The 15,440-nt window shown below is 39.2% G+C and overlaps 1 protein-coding gene across 2 annotated transcripts in view; it reads left to right on the top strand.

Annotated features, from left to right (window-relative positions):
* LOC117488561 (cAMP-specific 3',5'-cyclic phosphodiesterase 4B-like) overlaps positions 1-15,440 on the top strand; it is an 82,089-nt gene that overhangs the window by 35,376 nt on the left and 31,273 nt on the right. For both annotated transcript variants that reach the window (XM_034137552.1, XM_034137551.1), the window contains 4 exons: positions 8,741-8,935; positions 9,031-9,067; positions 12,999-13,069; positions 13,743-13,792. In XM_034137552.1, coding sequence (XP_033993443.1) covers positions 8,741-8,935; positions 9,031-9,067; positions 12,999-13,069; positions 13,743-13,792 — 353 coding nt within the window. The remainder of the gene's footprint in view (positions 1-8,740; positions 8,936-9,030; positions 9,068-12,998; positions 13,070-13,742; positions 13,793-15,440) is intronic.

Here is a 15,440-nt window from a genome sequence, read left to right as displayed (position 1 = left end):
GTTGAAATCTCCGGCCACAGTAAACACAGCGTCCGGGTGTGCGGTCTCGTGTTTGTTGATGACGTCATGCAGTAACCCCAGTGCAGTTGTGGAGTCCGCTTGTGGCGGGATGTAGACAGTCAAAATAAACACTGCACTGAACTCCCTGGGCAGGTAGAAGGGTCTGCATTTCACCATCAACAGTTCAATATTAGCCGAACAGTGTCTTTCAACAACCTGTAGACCATGGCTGCATCTCACTTTGGTTAAATTAAATCCTTGCGTCCCTCACTTGCGTCGTTTCCCTGCGTTTAGTCCCTCCCACCAGGGAAGCATGGAGAGACGCAAGGAAACCACGAGAAGCAGGGAAATGAGTTTTAAGAGCAATGGGACGTAGGGCTGCTCAATTAAACGATTACGAAAACAACGTAATCGAAATAAAACGATTATTTTTTAATTATTATTTTATATTATTATTTTTTTTATTGGTTTTTCAGTTGAATTATACTTAAAGTTCAGGGTAATCAACTGTTAAAAACATACTGTTCACATTTTTTTCTCCAATAAATTGATGTTTTCAAAGTAAATGGATAATCGTTTTTAATAATCGTGATATCAATTATTGACCCAAATAATCGAGATAATGATTTTTGCCATAATCGAGCAGCCCTAATGGGACGTCCTTTCCTCCCGAGCGTCACGTGAAGCGACGTCCGTTTGTGATGACTCCGCACAGCTGATCGTCTGACAGCAGCCAGCTCTGTCCCCGTAATTTTCACAAACCGCCTCTGTTAGTACACATTTACTGACATAAACATTTGTATCATCTGTTGTAAACCCAAATAAATAAAATAAAATAAGAACTGATTCTCAAAAAAGATAAACGCCATTCTTAAAATGTATAAACGAACATTAGTTGGATTAATATTGATTAGAGTGCACAATAGAAATAAAATAATTGAGAGAAGAAACATATATGTTATCTATCAAAACCCAGTTAGATTAACATTCATTGGATTGCACACTTAGTTTGTTTGTGTGGATATGTAGCAAATTAACATTTTAAATAGCACTTAATGACTGACTGAATGGAAATGACAATAAATGAAAATGTAAAACGAAAAAAAGCGATCATGAAAATGTTTCCAATAAATGAATAAAATGATTTTTGACCACTTTGTTGTTCAGATATATCACATATTTGTAACTAAATTATGCATTAATTGAAACAAAACACAGTATACACTGAGGAGTGAGTCCCGTGAGTTTCATGTGTTTTCTTCACTCCGCTGGTAAACTGCTCTCATGTCAAGAAGCATCAGATCATTGCATGCGCTGCATCGTCCAATCAGTGAGCGATACACAGTAAGGGGGCGGGGCGAGTGTCTGAGGATTTCACCGGAGGATGGTCTGGTAGTTCCTCGATTATCGCTCCTCCGTTATCACTCCTCGATCCTCGATCCTCCGGCAAAAATAAGGCCACTGGGACGCTACTCAAGATGGCGCAGACAAATCAACTTCCGGTGATATGGGGTGCGTCTCACTTGGGTTATTTTTCATTTCCTCGCTCCTCAGGCTCGGTATCACCGGAAGTTGATTTGTCTGCGCCATCTTGAGTACCGTCCCAGTGGCCTTATTTTTGCCGGAGGATCGAGGAGTGATAACGGAGGAGCGATAATCGAGGAACTACCAGACCATCCTCCGGTGAAATCCTCATACACTCGCCCCGCCCCCTTACTGTGTATCTCTCACTGATTTGACGATGCAGCGCATGCACTGATCTGGCTGCTGTCAGACGAACAGCTGTGCAGCGTCATCACAAACGGACGTCGCTTCACGTGACGCTCCGGAGGAAAGGACGTCCCATTGCTCTTAAAACTCATTTCCCTGCTTCTCGTGGTTTCCTTGCGTCTCTCCATGCTTCCCTGGTGGGAGGAACTAGTCGCAGGGAAACGACGCAAGTGAGGGACGCAAGGAATCTATTTAACCGAAGTGAAACGCAGCCCATGTCTACATGCCTAAATGCATTGAGTTGCTGCCTTGTGATTGGCTGATTCGATTTTTGCATTAACAAGCAGTTGAACAGGTGTACCTAATAAAGTGGCCAGTGAGTGTTTATATTTAAAGGTTATTTGCTTTAGTTTTTTTGTAGTTCTAAAACAAATATTTAACATTGGATTATTTGCAAAATGAACAGCAATGTTTGCTGGGATATTTTATATTTAAATGTTTGGTTCACCACAGTGTTTTCATCACCTTTTTGTTGTTTCTTCCAGTCATAGCTGGAACCCTGTGCCCAGAAGAACAACACAAATGCTAATTTCATCATGTGGTACACTATAATTGGACCATTAACTTGAATACAGTGTTATTGTTGTGTAGATCTCGGAGGCCGAACACAATGGGCTTCTGTTCCATGCAATGCATCCAATATTCATAAAAGGGACTTTTTATGATGGGTACTACTTTACTATATTGAATGGCAATTTGCCATATCCATCCTTTTTCTTTGAACCTCTATGACTCACCAAGCTATTTTACCCATGATTACAGCCTCGCTTCAGAGATGTACTGCCAGTTGCTTTCATCTCTTTTCCTCTCATACTCTGCTCTACTGACTTTTTAAAAGCATCAGTTGCATGTATCTGGATAAAAGGTCAAGAGTTTTGCTCTGTTTACCGCACGTCACTGTGGACTCTCCATGACTTCTAGTGTTGTTTTCCAGCTGCTATTGATGAGCCAACACACATTTTTAAAGATGTTGTTTTGGATTTACGTAATATAAACATTTCAGGCAAGAGGGAGGGGCTTTCAAAAGATATCTACCAATCAAAGTAATCATAAACCTAACAAGTATTTTCACAAGTATAAGAGTGAAAGTTTGATAGCACAGTTTTGTGAAATCGATCTCAGGGAAGGAAATACTTTTGTTATAACTGATCTGTTTTGCCACATGTTTAACTTACAACTCTCCGTTCTTTATTAGTGTCATACCAGTGAGGAAAGGATCTGATTACAGTGGGATTTCAACATTTTCTTTGTAGCGCGGTAGCTTTTAAACACCAGAAAAACTGTTCTTGCATCAGACTTGTTGTAAAGCAGAATGGAAGCCAGTGGAGTACACAATGAGCTCAGGTTGGACCAGGCAGATTTGTGCGGTGCCGTCACTGGTAATCCTGACCCTAAACTCTCACCACATAACTCACCGAGATGCTTTCGCAAGCAGGTGGTAAACAAACGTCTCCCTCGATACAGGCGCTTCACTGTAGCGAACACCTGGTGAGTTTTTTGTGATCGTTTAAAAAGAAAGATCAGACTTGACTCTGTTTGGCTTTGTTTGCCAACTCTAACTATTTATTTATTTTCTTTTTTTTAAAGGGCTCTACAGCAGGTGCATGGTTATTTGCAGTGGTGCGAGTACTCAATACTTTAGTAAAAGTAGAATACCACCGTGTAGAATTACTGTCCTGCAAACATTTCTTTACTTCAGTAAACGTGAACTTTTATTGGCTTGAAATAAACTTCAATGACAAAAAGTGAAAAGACTGATTATGCATAATGCAGGCAGTATGAGAAAAGAACGACCTTTTTGAACATTAAAGCCTGGAGACATGTCACAGTAGAGGCACAAAATACAAATCTGATATTGATAGGGCCATTCAAGTGTTTCAGCTTGAGTGTGAGTTAGATTCCAGTAGAGCTTTATTTATTAAGGAGAATCATTCAAAACATTGTGTGAGAGACCTTAGGGAAAGCAACAGGTGAACAGATGTATAGTAGATTATGTAATGCCTTACAACAAATTCTTAACCTCTTACCCAGAATATTGTGCTGCTTTCCTGGCAAATGCTGTCCCACTCTTCTTTGTGTTGAAATGTGTGAAAGACGATGAAATGATTTCACCATGAAATGTTGTTATTGTGAAAACATTGAAAAGAACAAGCTGAGAAGAGCAGAAATGTATTCCTCAACTTTCTTTTCAAGGCTAATGAGTATTTAGTTGAGTATTTAGTACTTCTTTGGATCCAATTTTACAGAGAGGCTAATTCAGCGATAATTGTATTTTTTAATGATTGTTTACAGTATTCTCAGATTATTGGAGGTAAAGAAAAACATATCCAACTAGAGAATGCAATTCCTGAAGAAATTGCTAGTGGGAATGCTTTATGCTGAAAAGTAATGTGTAAGAAGAAAGTGAAGAATTTAGATTGAAATGATACATGAACACTGGGGGCTTGAATGTGTGACGAGAGAAGAAAAGAGAGGAAAAAGGCTTGGAAAAGCAGCAGAATATTTGTACTGCAAACCTTTGAACTATCTTGATGGTGAATGATCTGTCGCCATGCCAACGGCATTTGAAGAAATCTCAAAACTGTCCCGTAGATGTCTTCACGGCTGGACTGTTAGCACACATGTGAAGTTTTAGCACTTTTTGAACATTTTCATAGGAGTTATAGCGACATCGTCTTTTATGGCGAGGGATGCGTTTCCATGGAAACGGCATATGGTGAGATCTCAGATTTGGCGTAGAGCTGTTGAGGCATGGACCGGTGATATACAAGTGAAGATTGGGGGACGATCGGACCGTGTCCAGTGGACTTACAGCGACATCGTGCTTCATGGCGAGCATCCAAAATGAATCATATTTATTTTGCAAATGTAAACATTCAATTTCAGAAAAGTAATCCTCCAAAAAACAAATGAATAAGCAAGTTTCATGATGATTCAATTAATATGTTTAGTTTTTCTTCATTATCCACACAAATCTTTAACACTTGAAGCAAGGCTTTTCTACCAGGAGGATTTCGCATCTCTCTCAAAATGTTTTTGGCGATTGCCTTGGGAACCTTGTCCAACACACCTCTACCCTACTAACAGCCTCTTCTGACATCTCAGCCCTGATCCTTTACCTACATAAGGAATGAGTTGTCCCACTGTACTCTGTGTTTCTGATAATGCTGTTTCATTCTTATTAGAGGAAGGTCAACCAGTTTCTAGCAATTGTCTATTTTTGCTTAGATTGTGATTTTAAGTAGATGCGATGTGACCTGAAAACTATAAGCAGTGCAAACACAGATGATAATATCCCCCGGTAAAAATCAATACTGCTTAGTGATGATTAATATTACACCGTATGCACACATTTTCTAAGTTGAGAAACTATTGAAAATCAGCAAACCACTTTTATCCTCCCCTTTCCCTTTTTAACTTTTGCATATTCAAGAGTCAAAGATGCAAAGGCTTTTATTGGCCTATCCTCCAAAGCAATTCAAATCTAAAGTCCCAGTCTCCTCCAAAAGTGCAACTTACAATATACTTAAGACTTAAATAAATAAGGAAGTAAAATATACAATAAAAAATGGTGCAAGTAAAATGCAGGAATAAGTAAACCATGTGAATTAAAAGGAAACTGAATGAGAAATTAAATACTGTGCAGTAGAATAAATGATCTATACCACATGTGCTTTTATAGGTCATCATAAGTAGCCAAGGGAGTGGGCGGGAGTGGATGAGGAAGGCTTTACTAATCTGGTTTAATATAGAGGGGAAAAGGACAGACGGTCAGATAAACAGAGCAACTGTGAGTGTTTCAGCCCAGATCTTCCCGTCAGCGGCTGCCAAGCCTCTGTTATTCCTGTGTGTGTGTGTGTGGTGTGTGTGTGGTGTGTGTGTTGGTTGTGTGTGTGTGTGTGTGTGGTGTGTGTGTGTGTGTGTGTGTGTGTGTGTGTGTGTGTGTGTGTGTGTGTGTGTGTGTGTGTGTGTGTGTGTGTGTGTGTGTGTGTGTGTGTGTGTGTGTGTGGTGTGTGTGTGTGTGTGTGTGTGTGTGTGTGTGTGTGTGTGTGTGTGTGTGTGTGTGTGTGTGTGCATGCCTACTGCAGATGTTTCAGAATGATTGCATCATTGATCGATTGCCAAATGAAATCCAAACTTTAACAGCATATTGGCTCAACTGACTGATACCAAAATGGAGGAAAAGGGAGCTGTATTACTATTAATTGTGATGCTTTGAGCTTTACAGTAGATTAGTCGACCAATGTATTCGTTGATTGGCAGAAGAACTATCGAAAACTATTTCAAAACATTTAAAATGGCAACAAAATATTGTTTTCAGCAACTCAAATATGGAGAGATTCTGTTTTAAGATTTTGACTTTGAGAAACTGGGATGGACATTTTTCCCAATACCATACAGCAAAAGATTTAGAATGTCTCCTTGACTATCATGAGCCGTCCTATCTTTGTTTTTCTTTCTATATGTGTCTACAGTAGGGTTTTCAGAATGATTACATCATTGATAAATTGCCAAGTGAAATTCAAACGTTTACAGCACATTGGCAAAATAAATTGCTCCTAAAAAGGAGCAAAAAATGAATTCCTCATGATAAAATTAGAGAAAAATGCTGTGGTCAGCCACTCAATTAAAAGAAGTGTCTTTTTTGGTTTATATCATATTAAACTGAATATCTTTGGGTTGAGTCATTGGGAAACAATTTCCTACACCAATCAATGAATCTAGAAAGTAATCTGCAGATGAATCTCTAATGAAAATAATAATTATTTACGGCCCTACTTTCCCATATCTAGGATCAGCATCGACACAAATGATGCGTCATGGACATACTGTGGTTTCCTGCTTATGGCAGATTACGAGCCCAGATCCCTGTAGGTGAAGCATTCTGCTGGATGAGTATTGAATGAAAATGGGATTATGATGACGTTGGTCGCTGTGTCTGTGCGTAATCAGTTGGGAGTTTGCACATTCCCCATTAATCTGGGTTTCTCTGGCAGAGGTGTGGGACGGAGAGCGTCTCTCTGGGTCGGTGCCTGGTTAATCCCACATGCTGCAGCAATAACAGAATGGGGGATGGGCGGCTAAATGTGGGGCAAATGGTGAAGCGACCTTTGGATCAGTCCTTGCATTACAAGATGGATTTTAGATAACAGAGTATTTATGAAAGCTATGAAATGGGATTTTTTTGCAGACACTTTTTTACGGCAACTGGGCTACATAAATCAAATGTCTTATATTAACCTTGGGAATTAGCGAGAGTGTCTCATCATTTGCGGCATTTGTTGTTCCTGCGGCGCAGTGATACTCTGACCTTTCACTCTAAACTCCGATCCAGCCGACCTGATCATCTGGTGGCCTATCAGCTCCTCCTCTCCTCCTACGTATTACATCCGTCTGTGGGGGTGATACTGCAGGAAAACATGATTGGTAGATTGACTTTGGATTTTTGTGTAGTGTTTAAAAAAAAATGAAAATGCAGATTTTGTATAAATTCTGCTGCTTGTTGGTTTGCTTTTGCTCTGAGCCTTTTTTCCCATCTTGATAAGTTCAATGTTGGGACTTCTTCCACAGTCCTTTTCTCTTTTGTTTCTATAATTGCCTTTTTTCTATTGGGTATTATTTTTTAAAGGTCTGGGACAAGCATTGAACATTATCTTACACTTTAAACTATTTGATTATATGGTCCATTAGTAGACTTATTGTTATTTGATTTATTCAAAACAATTAATCCAACTTTATTTATTAGAAATGTTCGTCCTTCCAGTCCATAGGAAGTGCAACACATAAAATTGTGATTAATCAAAATACTATACCAATTTTAAATTACATTTGTAATGCCGTGAGGTAGTGTGAGAACAATATGTTCAACTTGTTCAGGGTTAAGAAAAGGGAAAAACTAAAGATTAGATTAAACTATACTTACTATGTAAACTCCCTCTGCAAGTAGATAGACAATACAACAGTTCAATTTCAAAGGGTGGACTGTCAATATGAAAAAAATCATATAAATATCCTGACGTCATACCATAAGGAGTTAATCCCTCTGTTTACTGGCCTGTTGCTCCTGAGTGGGGATGAGTGGATCCGTCATAGACAGTAAAGACAGACAGCCCCACTCACACGGAGCAGCAAAGCATACTTATTTAATGAGCACAATAGTTTGGTTTTAGGCCATGGACGGACGGGTGAGTAATCATTTTAGGGTTTATGCAACCAGCACTTTCCCAGATGGGATTTGTGAACACGTTGGTCAAGCCGGAACTTACGGTAGAGGCAGCTTTTTTAAGGAAGTGCATGATGATGATTTGAGAATGCAGATGATCGATGATGGATCAGACCAGGGTTTTTAATGTTAATGAAAATGAGCAGTGGTAATGAGCTGGATCTCAATTAAAACAAGAAACTTAATTGAAACTTTATTACCTGGTTAAAATCACTAACGGCAATACAAAAAAATAGATTTATGTTGATTGCTTTACCTGTAAAAATTGACTACAGATTAAAAGAGACACCATGAATCTCGATTGACTGAAATTGTACTACAAAAGTCCAGGAGATGGCGCTATGCTACAATTTGTTACACAATTAGTTTTAAAACAGGTTATTCTATTTCATTTATATATATATTTTTTTTACACATACATTTAGGTCTCGAACGATTGAAGGAGATCAAAATGTTTGATCTGATCAAGACGACCTCTTCAGGCATGATACTTAATCCCTATTGCTCCCGTAGGCATGTCTGCAGTATTATAATGTATTTCAGTTGCATTCGATAAAAGCGTCCGCTAAATGACATGTCATTGTATGAAATAATGGTTGTTGTATGTAAATAAATAAAAACAAAACATTTTAAAACTGAACTAAATATATAACAACTAAAACTAGCAAACTGACCCTGAAAAATACATAAAATAAAAATGTAAATACAAACTGTACTTATTTAACTTTTTCCTATTTCTTATCTTAGTTTTGAAGGTGAGAATGGTCCGTCATTGTGCTGCAGCCCCTCAGACCCCCAGGCGTCCCCGGGCTCCGGGCTGGTTCTCCACCCCAACCAGGCATGCCACGGCCAGCGGCGAGAGTCCTTCCTGTACCGCTCCGACAGCGACTACGACCTGTCGCCCAAGTCCTTGTCTCGAAACTCTTCCATTGTTGGAGAACTGTGAGTAGAAACGATCATTGAGTAAGACTGCTGTTTTAATATTCCCTCTGTTCAACTGCAGTCAGACTTTAATTGTTTTTCCCATCACATTTCAGGCACGGAGAAGACTTGATTGTAACCCCATTTGCTCAGGTAAGAGCTGATTATTTATTAATCTGTTGAAAAAAAGCATCAAAGTCATTTTAATTATGTTTGCTCAGTAGCTTGTTTTGGCAAACACAAGCACCGTGGTAATGGAGAAACTAATGGCGCATTTCCATTGCAGGGCCTCGCTCGGCTTAGTACGGTATAGTTAGGCCTTGTTAGGCCTTGTTAGGACTGGCTCACTTTATGCTGCGTTTCCATTACAGTTTAGTAGCTGGGGCTAGGGCTGTGCAATTAATCGTATTTTAATCGCAATTACGATTTTGGCCTGCCACAATTACGAAAACAACATAATCGAAAAAAACAATTATTTTGCTTTGCTAGGTTGTGACAGTGCAAACATATTTGATCTAATTCATTTTGGTCTCATTTATTTGTATTTATCATATTTATATATGTTTAGTAGCTTGGGGAAGTGCGCTCCAAAATATTTGTTGATCTTGTTTATTGGTATTTATTATTTTGATATTATTTATTTAAATGTATCATTTATTTTATTTATTTTTGTATTGGTTTTTTAGTTGAATTATACGTTCAGGGTAATCAACAGTTTAAAAAGATACTGTTCAAATTATTATTTGTATTTGTTTTAAAGTTCAATAAATCGTATTTAATAATCGTGATATCAATTATTGACCCAAATAATCGTGATTATGATTTTTGCCATAATCGCACAGCCCTAGCTGGGGCTGTAACTATAGTAACGCAGTGTAGGCGGAGCCGTGACGTCATCTTCAATGAGAACCCCAGAAAACCAACATCAGCCGTTAGCTGTTAGCACTAAAGCTCACAGCTCCTCATATCTGTTCAGAAACTAGACAAAAGTTAAACAAGTACAAACCACAGACTGCCTGTGTCATGGTGAATACAGTCGCTGGTTATTTATGTCTGTATAGGCCGTTGTTGTGAGTGTGGACGGTCGGAGCATATACTGTTAGCTTAGCCAATCTCCATTTAGAAAACACGCATTTTAAAAGGTTTTTCTGCAGACTTGACAAAGCATTAATTCATGGTTTTTACTAACCGGTATCAGTATGTTGTTACTTCGGCATCATTTTGAAACGTGTATTACAATTAAATCACGGTCAAATATGTTCATCTTGTTGTAGTTGTAGCCCCCTTGCCAGCGATTCTCTCTCTAGTTTAGCAAACTCAGCCCGACTCAGCCTGGTTGTTGGCCCGGAAAGAACCTCGATTTTATGGGGCCAGAAAAACTGTGAAATAGTACCCGCTAGCCGGTACTACGCCTAGTGGAAACGCAACCACAAACGGGCCGTGCACGGCACGGCACGCTTCAACCGCGCTCCGCGCTGTAGTGGAAATGCGCCATAACTTGCCCTAAGTAACCTCTCTGCCCCCTAGTGGACTTCAGTAGACATGGAATTTCTTTTACAATATTTTTATTTAGTGAATAGTCCGAGACATTTGTATCTAATAGATGTCAGTGCGAAACCTAGTTTAGCAAATCCCTTTGTATCTTTCTATAAATCAACAAATACTGTGACCAGCCATTTATTCAAAAACACTATTGTCATGTTTTTAGGAATATAATAGTATATAAATAAGTCTATGCATGACATGTTAAATCTTTCCATACATCTTCCAAGACACTAAATGGGGTAAAAGGATTAAACTGTTTGATTTCAACAGGAAACTTTATTTTGTTGACATTTTAGAGTCAGAATCTTACAGAGAGAAAAATAATATACCTGGTCATATCATGTGATATAAATCAGGCTTTGATCATGATATAGGAACAACGCCCTCTGTAAAACCTTCAGAAAAAGACTACCTTTTAACTATTTAAGATCGATATAATGTATTATGTATTCCAAGAGACTACAGGTAAAAAGGGTAACATAAAATACCTAACCCCATCAACTTGCCCTAGTTGATTACTAACATTAAGACACGTTTTTTTGTTACACATTTTCTGAAATGTTATTGCACATTATTTAATGCTTACTTTTGGTCCATTTAGGAGAAATCTACAGAAAAGAATAGAAAACTTTAGTTAAATAAACACATGAATGATATTTTAGATGTTTATCTTTCCATTAGTCTCAAAGAAGATCCACATTCAAAAAGTTCATTCAAAAAGTATATTTTGCCTGTCGTATCTCACATTAAACAACCTAAACTGTAGTTTCATTGTTCCTGTCTAGAACTGCTTTGATACTTGTAATAAGCTCAAACAGTCATTATTGTCACATGATCATTGAAACTTTGAATATAATAGTTAAATACTGCAGCTGTTCATAAGGTGCAGTGTTTTACCTTGTTACATTTAGAGCAGAGTCATTCCTAAGGGTAAAGAAGTCATTTGTGCTGTTACGGGTCTGATGGATGAGTTCCATTCATCATTGAGAGCTGCAGACACGGCACTCTAACTAATCATTTGAAATGGCTTAGTCACAACAATTAGCCAATCACTCTAAATCAGGGGTCTCCAAACCTTTTTAGGATGAGAGCTATTTTCAAAAAATAAAGTCGTGAGCTACTTTTACTCCTCTTTTTTGCAGTGTATATATTTAGCACATTTTAACATTATGATATGCTGACCTTTAACCTTTGTGTGCTGTTTGGGTCTGTGGGACCCGTTTTCAGTGTTTACTAAAAGAAAAAGTATGCAATTTAATTATTTTAACCTGCTTTATTTGTGGACCTCACATCCTGTAGGGGGGACCTCACCTCCTCTAGGGGGGACCTCACCTCCTCTAGGGGGGTCCGGGGGCATGCACCCCTGGGAAGATGTTTTTTTAAATGTTGAAGTGAAATGCATCAATCTGGTGCACTTTGAGCACAACATGAATTGATGGATACAGCTCTCAACACTCAGATGAAAGGGAGCTGTATACTTTTCAATAATCCAAACATCTTTAGAATATGATCACAACCAATAACAAATCATTTAAACTTGTTTATTCTTATCTTATGTTACCTAGTTAGCATTCTTTCTTTTCATTTATGCATATTTTACTAATCACTCCCCTTTTAAACTGTTTTTTGTTTTTTTTACTGTCCTATACACATTGGAATGATTTCTTACTTTATTTTTTACAACTATATTAAATAGATAAAGGTGTGCTCTCGCTCTCTCCCTCTGTCTCGCTCGCTCACAGAGGCTGTGTGCTCCTCCGTGGCGATGACGGCTTGCGTTAAAATAAAAATAATAAACATATTTGTAAAGTGGGGGGACACAAACGGGATTTCGAAAAGTGGGGGGGATATGTCCCCCCTGTCCCCAGTGGAAATTACGCCATGCGTGTGTGTGCATCAAGTGCAATAAATATATATGCAAGTTGCAACACACACAGAGTAAAACTCTGCCCCTCATGTGCTGTATAGGCTGGCATGACTAGGCTGTTCAATGGGGCTGATGTGTTGTGTAGATTCTGCCAGAAGGAAAATCACGGTCACACTCCTTATGAAGCGGTGAGCTTATTGCTCCTTATGAAGCAAGAACGTGATTGGTCGATATTCATTGTGGGGGGTGGGGGGAGGAGGGATGATAGATAGATAGAGTTGTAGTAAGTAGATAGAGTTCGCTATGATTGAGGTTTCGTTTATGCATAGGGTAGATTCTTTTAATTACATTTCCTTTTTTACATTTTGGATTTGCTTGGCGAGCTACTTATTAAGGGCTTGCGAGCTACCGGTAGCTCGCGATCGACGTGTTGGAGACCCCTGCTCTAAATAATCAGCTGTATTTCAATGAAAACTAAAATACTTAGCGAGTGTTTTCAAGAGAAATAATAATTTAGTAAACTATTTTCAAGCCACCTTTGAGTGTAAAATTGCAATCTTCAAATATTTCTATATTCCTTTTTACTTTTCATGTTGATATTCATCATACTTTCATCCACCTTAGCCATGTGTGCTGTTCTTTTCATCACTTTTTCCCATTTTTGATTTTTAGGTTTTGGCAAGCCTCCGGACTGTCAGGAACAACTTCACCACCTTGACAAATGTACAATGTGTATCCAATAAGTAAGTTATCACATTTCATTCAAAGTATCTGCTGTATCTGTTTTTTCTGTATTATGTGAGCTGAAATTCCTGGCAAGGAAGGATTTTGTTAAAAGTCTGAAGTTGGATTTTAGCTTTCAGGAACATGTACATTTAAAGATGCCAATCGCCACACTTGGGGGCGCCAATGCACCAAAAACATTTGTAGTGCTATTATGTCAAGAAGGAAGAACTCAAATAAATGTTAGATTCAGACATCAGGAGGGATTTTTAAATGTGAAGGCTGGTGTGCAGCAGCATAGAGTCACATTTTAATTACTTTTTGGTTAAAACAAGAGGGCAACCTCCTCTCATTTGAGTGCATGAAGGCTCCCTCTGATCACTGAAGCAGGTCAGTGGCTGCAGTTGCGTCAGGCAGTCAGCCAGAGGTGGACAGAGAGTCAGTACGACCTCAGAAAAAGAAACAGGTAAGCAGAGGTCACAGTGAGCCAAAACGGAATCAGCCATGACAATATCACATGGTAGAAAATCTGTCCTACGTCCAATTCTGAGAACCGACGCAGAATCTGTTTTGTGTTTGTTCAAAGGCAACAATGACTGCTGCTTCAACCAAATCACACTCTGATAAAAAAAAATTATAATTATGCGGCCATTTTTTCATGTCATGGCTCCTGATCTTTTTCTCTGGTTGCAGGAGGTCTCCAGCAGCAAATCAGCCTTCTTTTGCCAAAGTCTGTTTGTCAGGTGAGTCTCATCATAAGCCTGCTAGAAGCAAATGCAATCCAATTCTGTGTCAAATGTCAAGTTAAGGATACAAAACTGTGAGATTTGAATTGCATATGGCTACAATCTGCACAGTTGTTAACTAAATGCCAAAAAAGATGAAAAACCGTATTCAGCAAGTTTCAATTTTTTTTATACTCAAAACACCAACAACCACATATTACACATTTACATACCAGACATAATAACGTACATAAGGGAGAAAACAAACAATGATACAACAGAATGTGTTGTTGCTGTATCATTAAAGGTAGGGTAGGTAAGTTTGAGAAACCGGCTCGAGATACACTTTTTGTTATATTCCATGGAATGCTCTTAACATCCCGATAGCAATGAATATCTTAAGTGCTTTGACAAAAAATCCATAAATAAATGTCATCTGTGGAAGCCGTAGTACTGTAAAAAGCACGACCAATCATTTGAGCCGGCCCGGCTAAAATAACTGGATGGCCTACATGCCTGTCAGCCTTCCATCTGTGCACAAACTTATCTCGTGCCCTCATTGGTCGTGTGCACGTTCGTGTGTGTTGGAGGAGGGGCTCTGTAAGGAAGTAGCAGATCTTTTCCGGCTGTGTATTTTCACAACTCCCTCTGGAGCCTTTGCAGACCATCTACATATTACCTATAACATACTACAGGAAATGGAAAACAAAAAGCATAATAGGCCCCTTTAATTCTTAATTGGGGGCGACAAAAACAGCATCTAAAGGGACTTGGTTTAGGAGTCGTAGTGTCAGCGGTTCAAGTCCTGATAGGACCAATTACAGATTGCGGACTAGTAGCTGCCTAGGTGTCCTTGAGCAAGGCACCAAACCCTCAACTGCTCATGGCGCCTAACCATGGGAGTCCCCTCACTCTGACACCGCTCCATTAATGCATTTGTCCTATGTGTGCATGTGTGTGTTTGGAGCCTGTGTGTGATCATCATGTGTCATATATTCTTATCAGCACACAGGGGCTTTGGGTATGTTTGTCATCGCTTAATATGAGCTTTTCAACGGGAATACAGTTATAGATGTTTACTCTGCCAGTAAAACAGTGTTATCTCTGAGCATTTGTACATGTGCAAATAGAAACCTTGTAATCTTGAGTTCATTATCTGGAAATTGTGACTCGATAACAATACAAAAATTCCCATGCACTGACGGGCAAAAGGAGAGAAGGAGGGTGAGAACCATGTAGAGAGATTCATGTAGGTCAGGTAGAGAAGAAGGAGGGAAAGCACCTGCAGAGAGAAAGAAAGAGAGAAAGGGAGGAGGAAGGCGGGGTATTGGTTCCTGCTGCACTGGTTCTTCAGCCTGATTGACGTCAGCACGGCCTGCTCTGCACTTCCTGTCAGAACAGATGGGCTGCTGGGAGCGTCCCGCAGCAGGAAAAAATACAAGACGGCTGCGAGTCTCTTATTGTCCTTCCTCCTCCACACTCCTCACAAACCTTGACCCTTTCAAAGTAATCTCTGATGAGTGAAACCATCCCGCAATGAAGCATGGGGGAAAATAAATGAGAAAAACAAGTGATTAACCCTGTTTTAGTTAGTTGGAAACCTCTGGGAGTCAGAACACTTGTGGTTCTAATACAGCGTCATACTCTAGTCCAGACTATTAAGGAG

This window comes from Trematomus bernacchii, unplaced genomic scaffold, assembly GCF_902827165.1.
Source record: "Trematomus bernacchii unplaced genomic scaffold, fTreBer1.1, whole genome shotgun sequence".
NCBI classification, from domain to species: Eukaryota; Metazoa; Chordata; class Actinopteri; order Perciformes; family Nototheniidae; genus Trematomus; species Trematomus bernacchii.
Note: the sequence above shows the minus strand (reverse complement) of the source record. Positions and strands in the feature narration are given on the sequence as shown.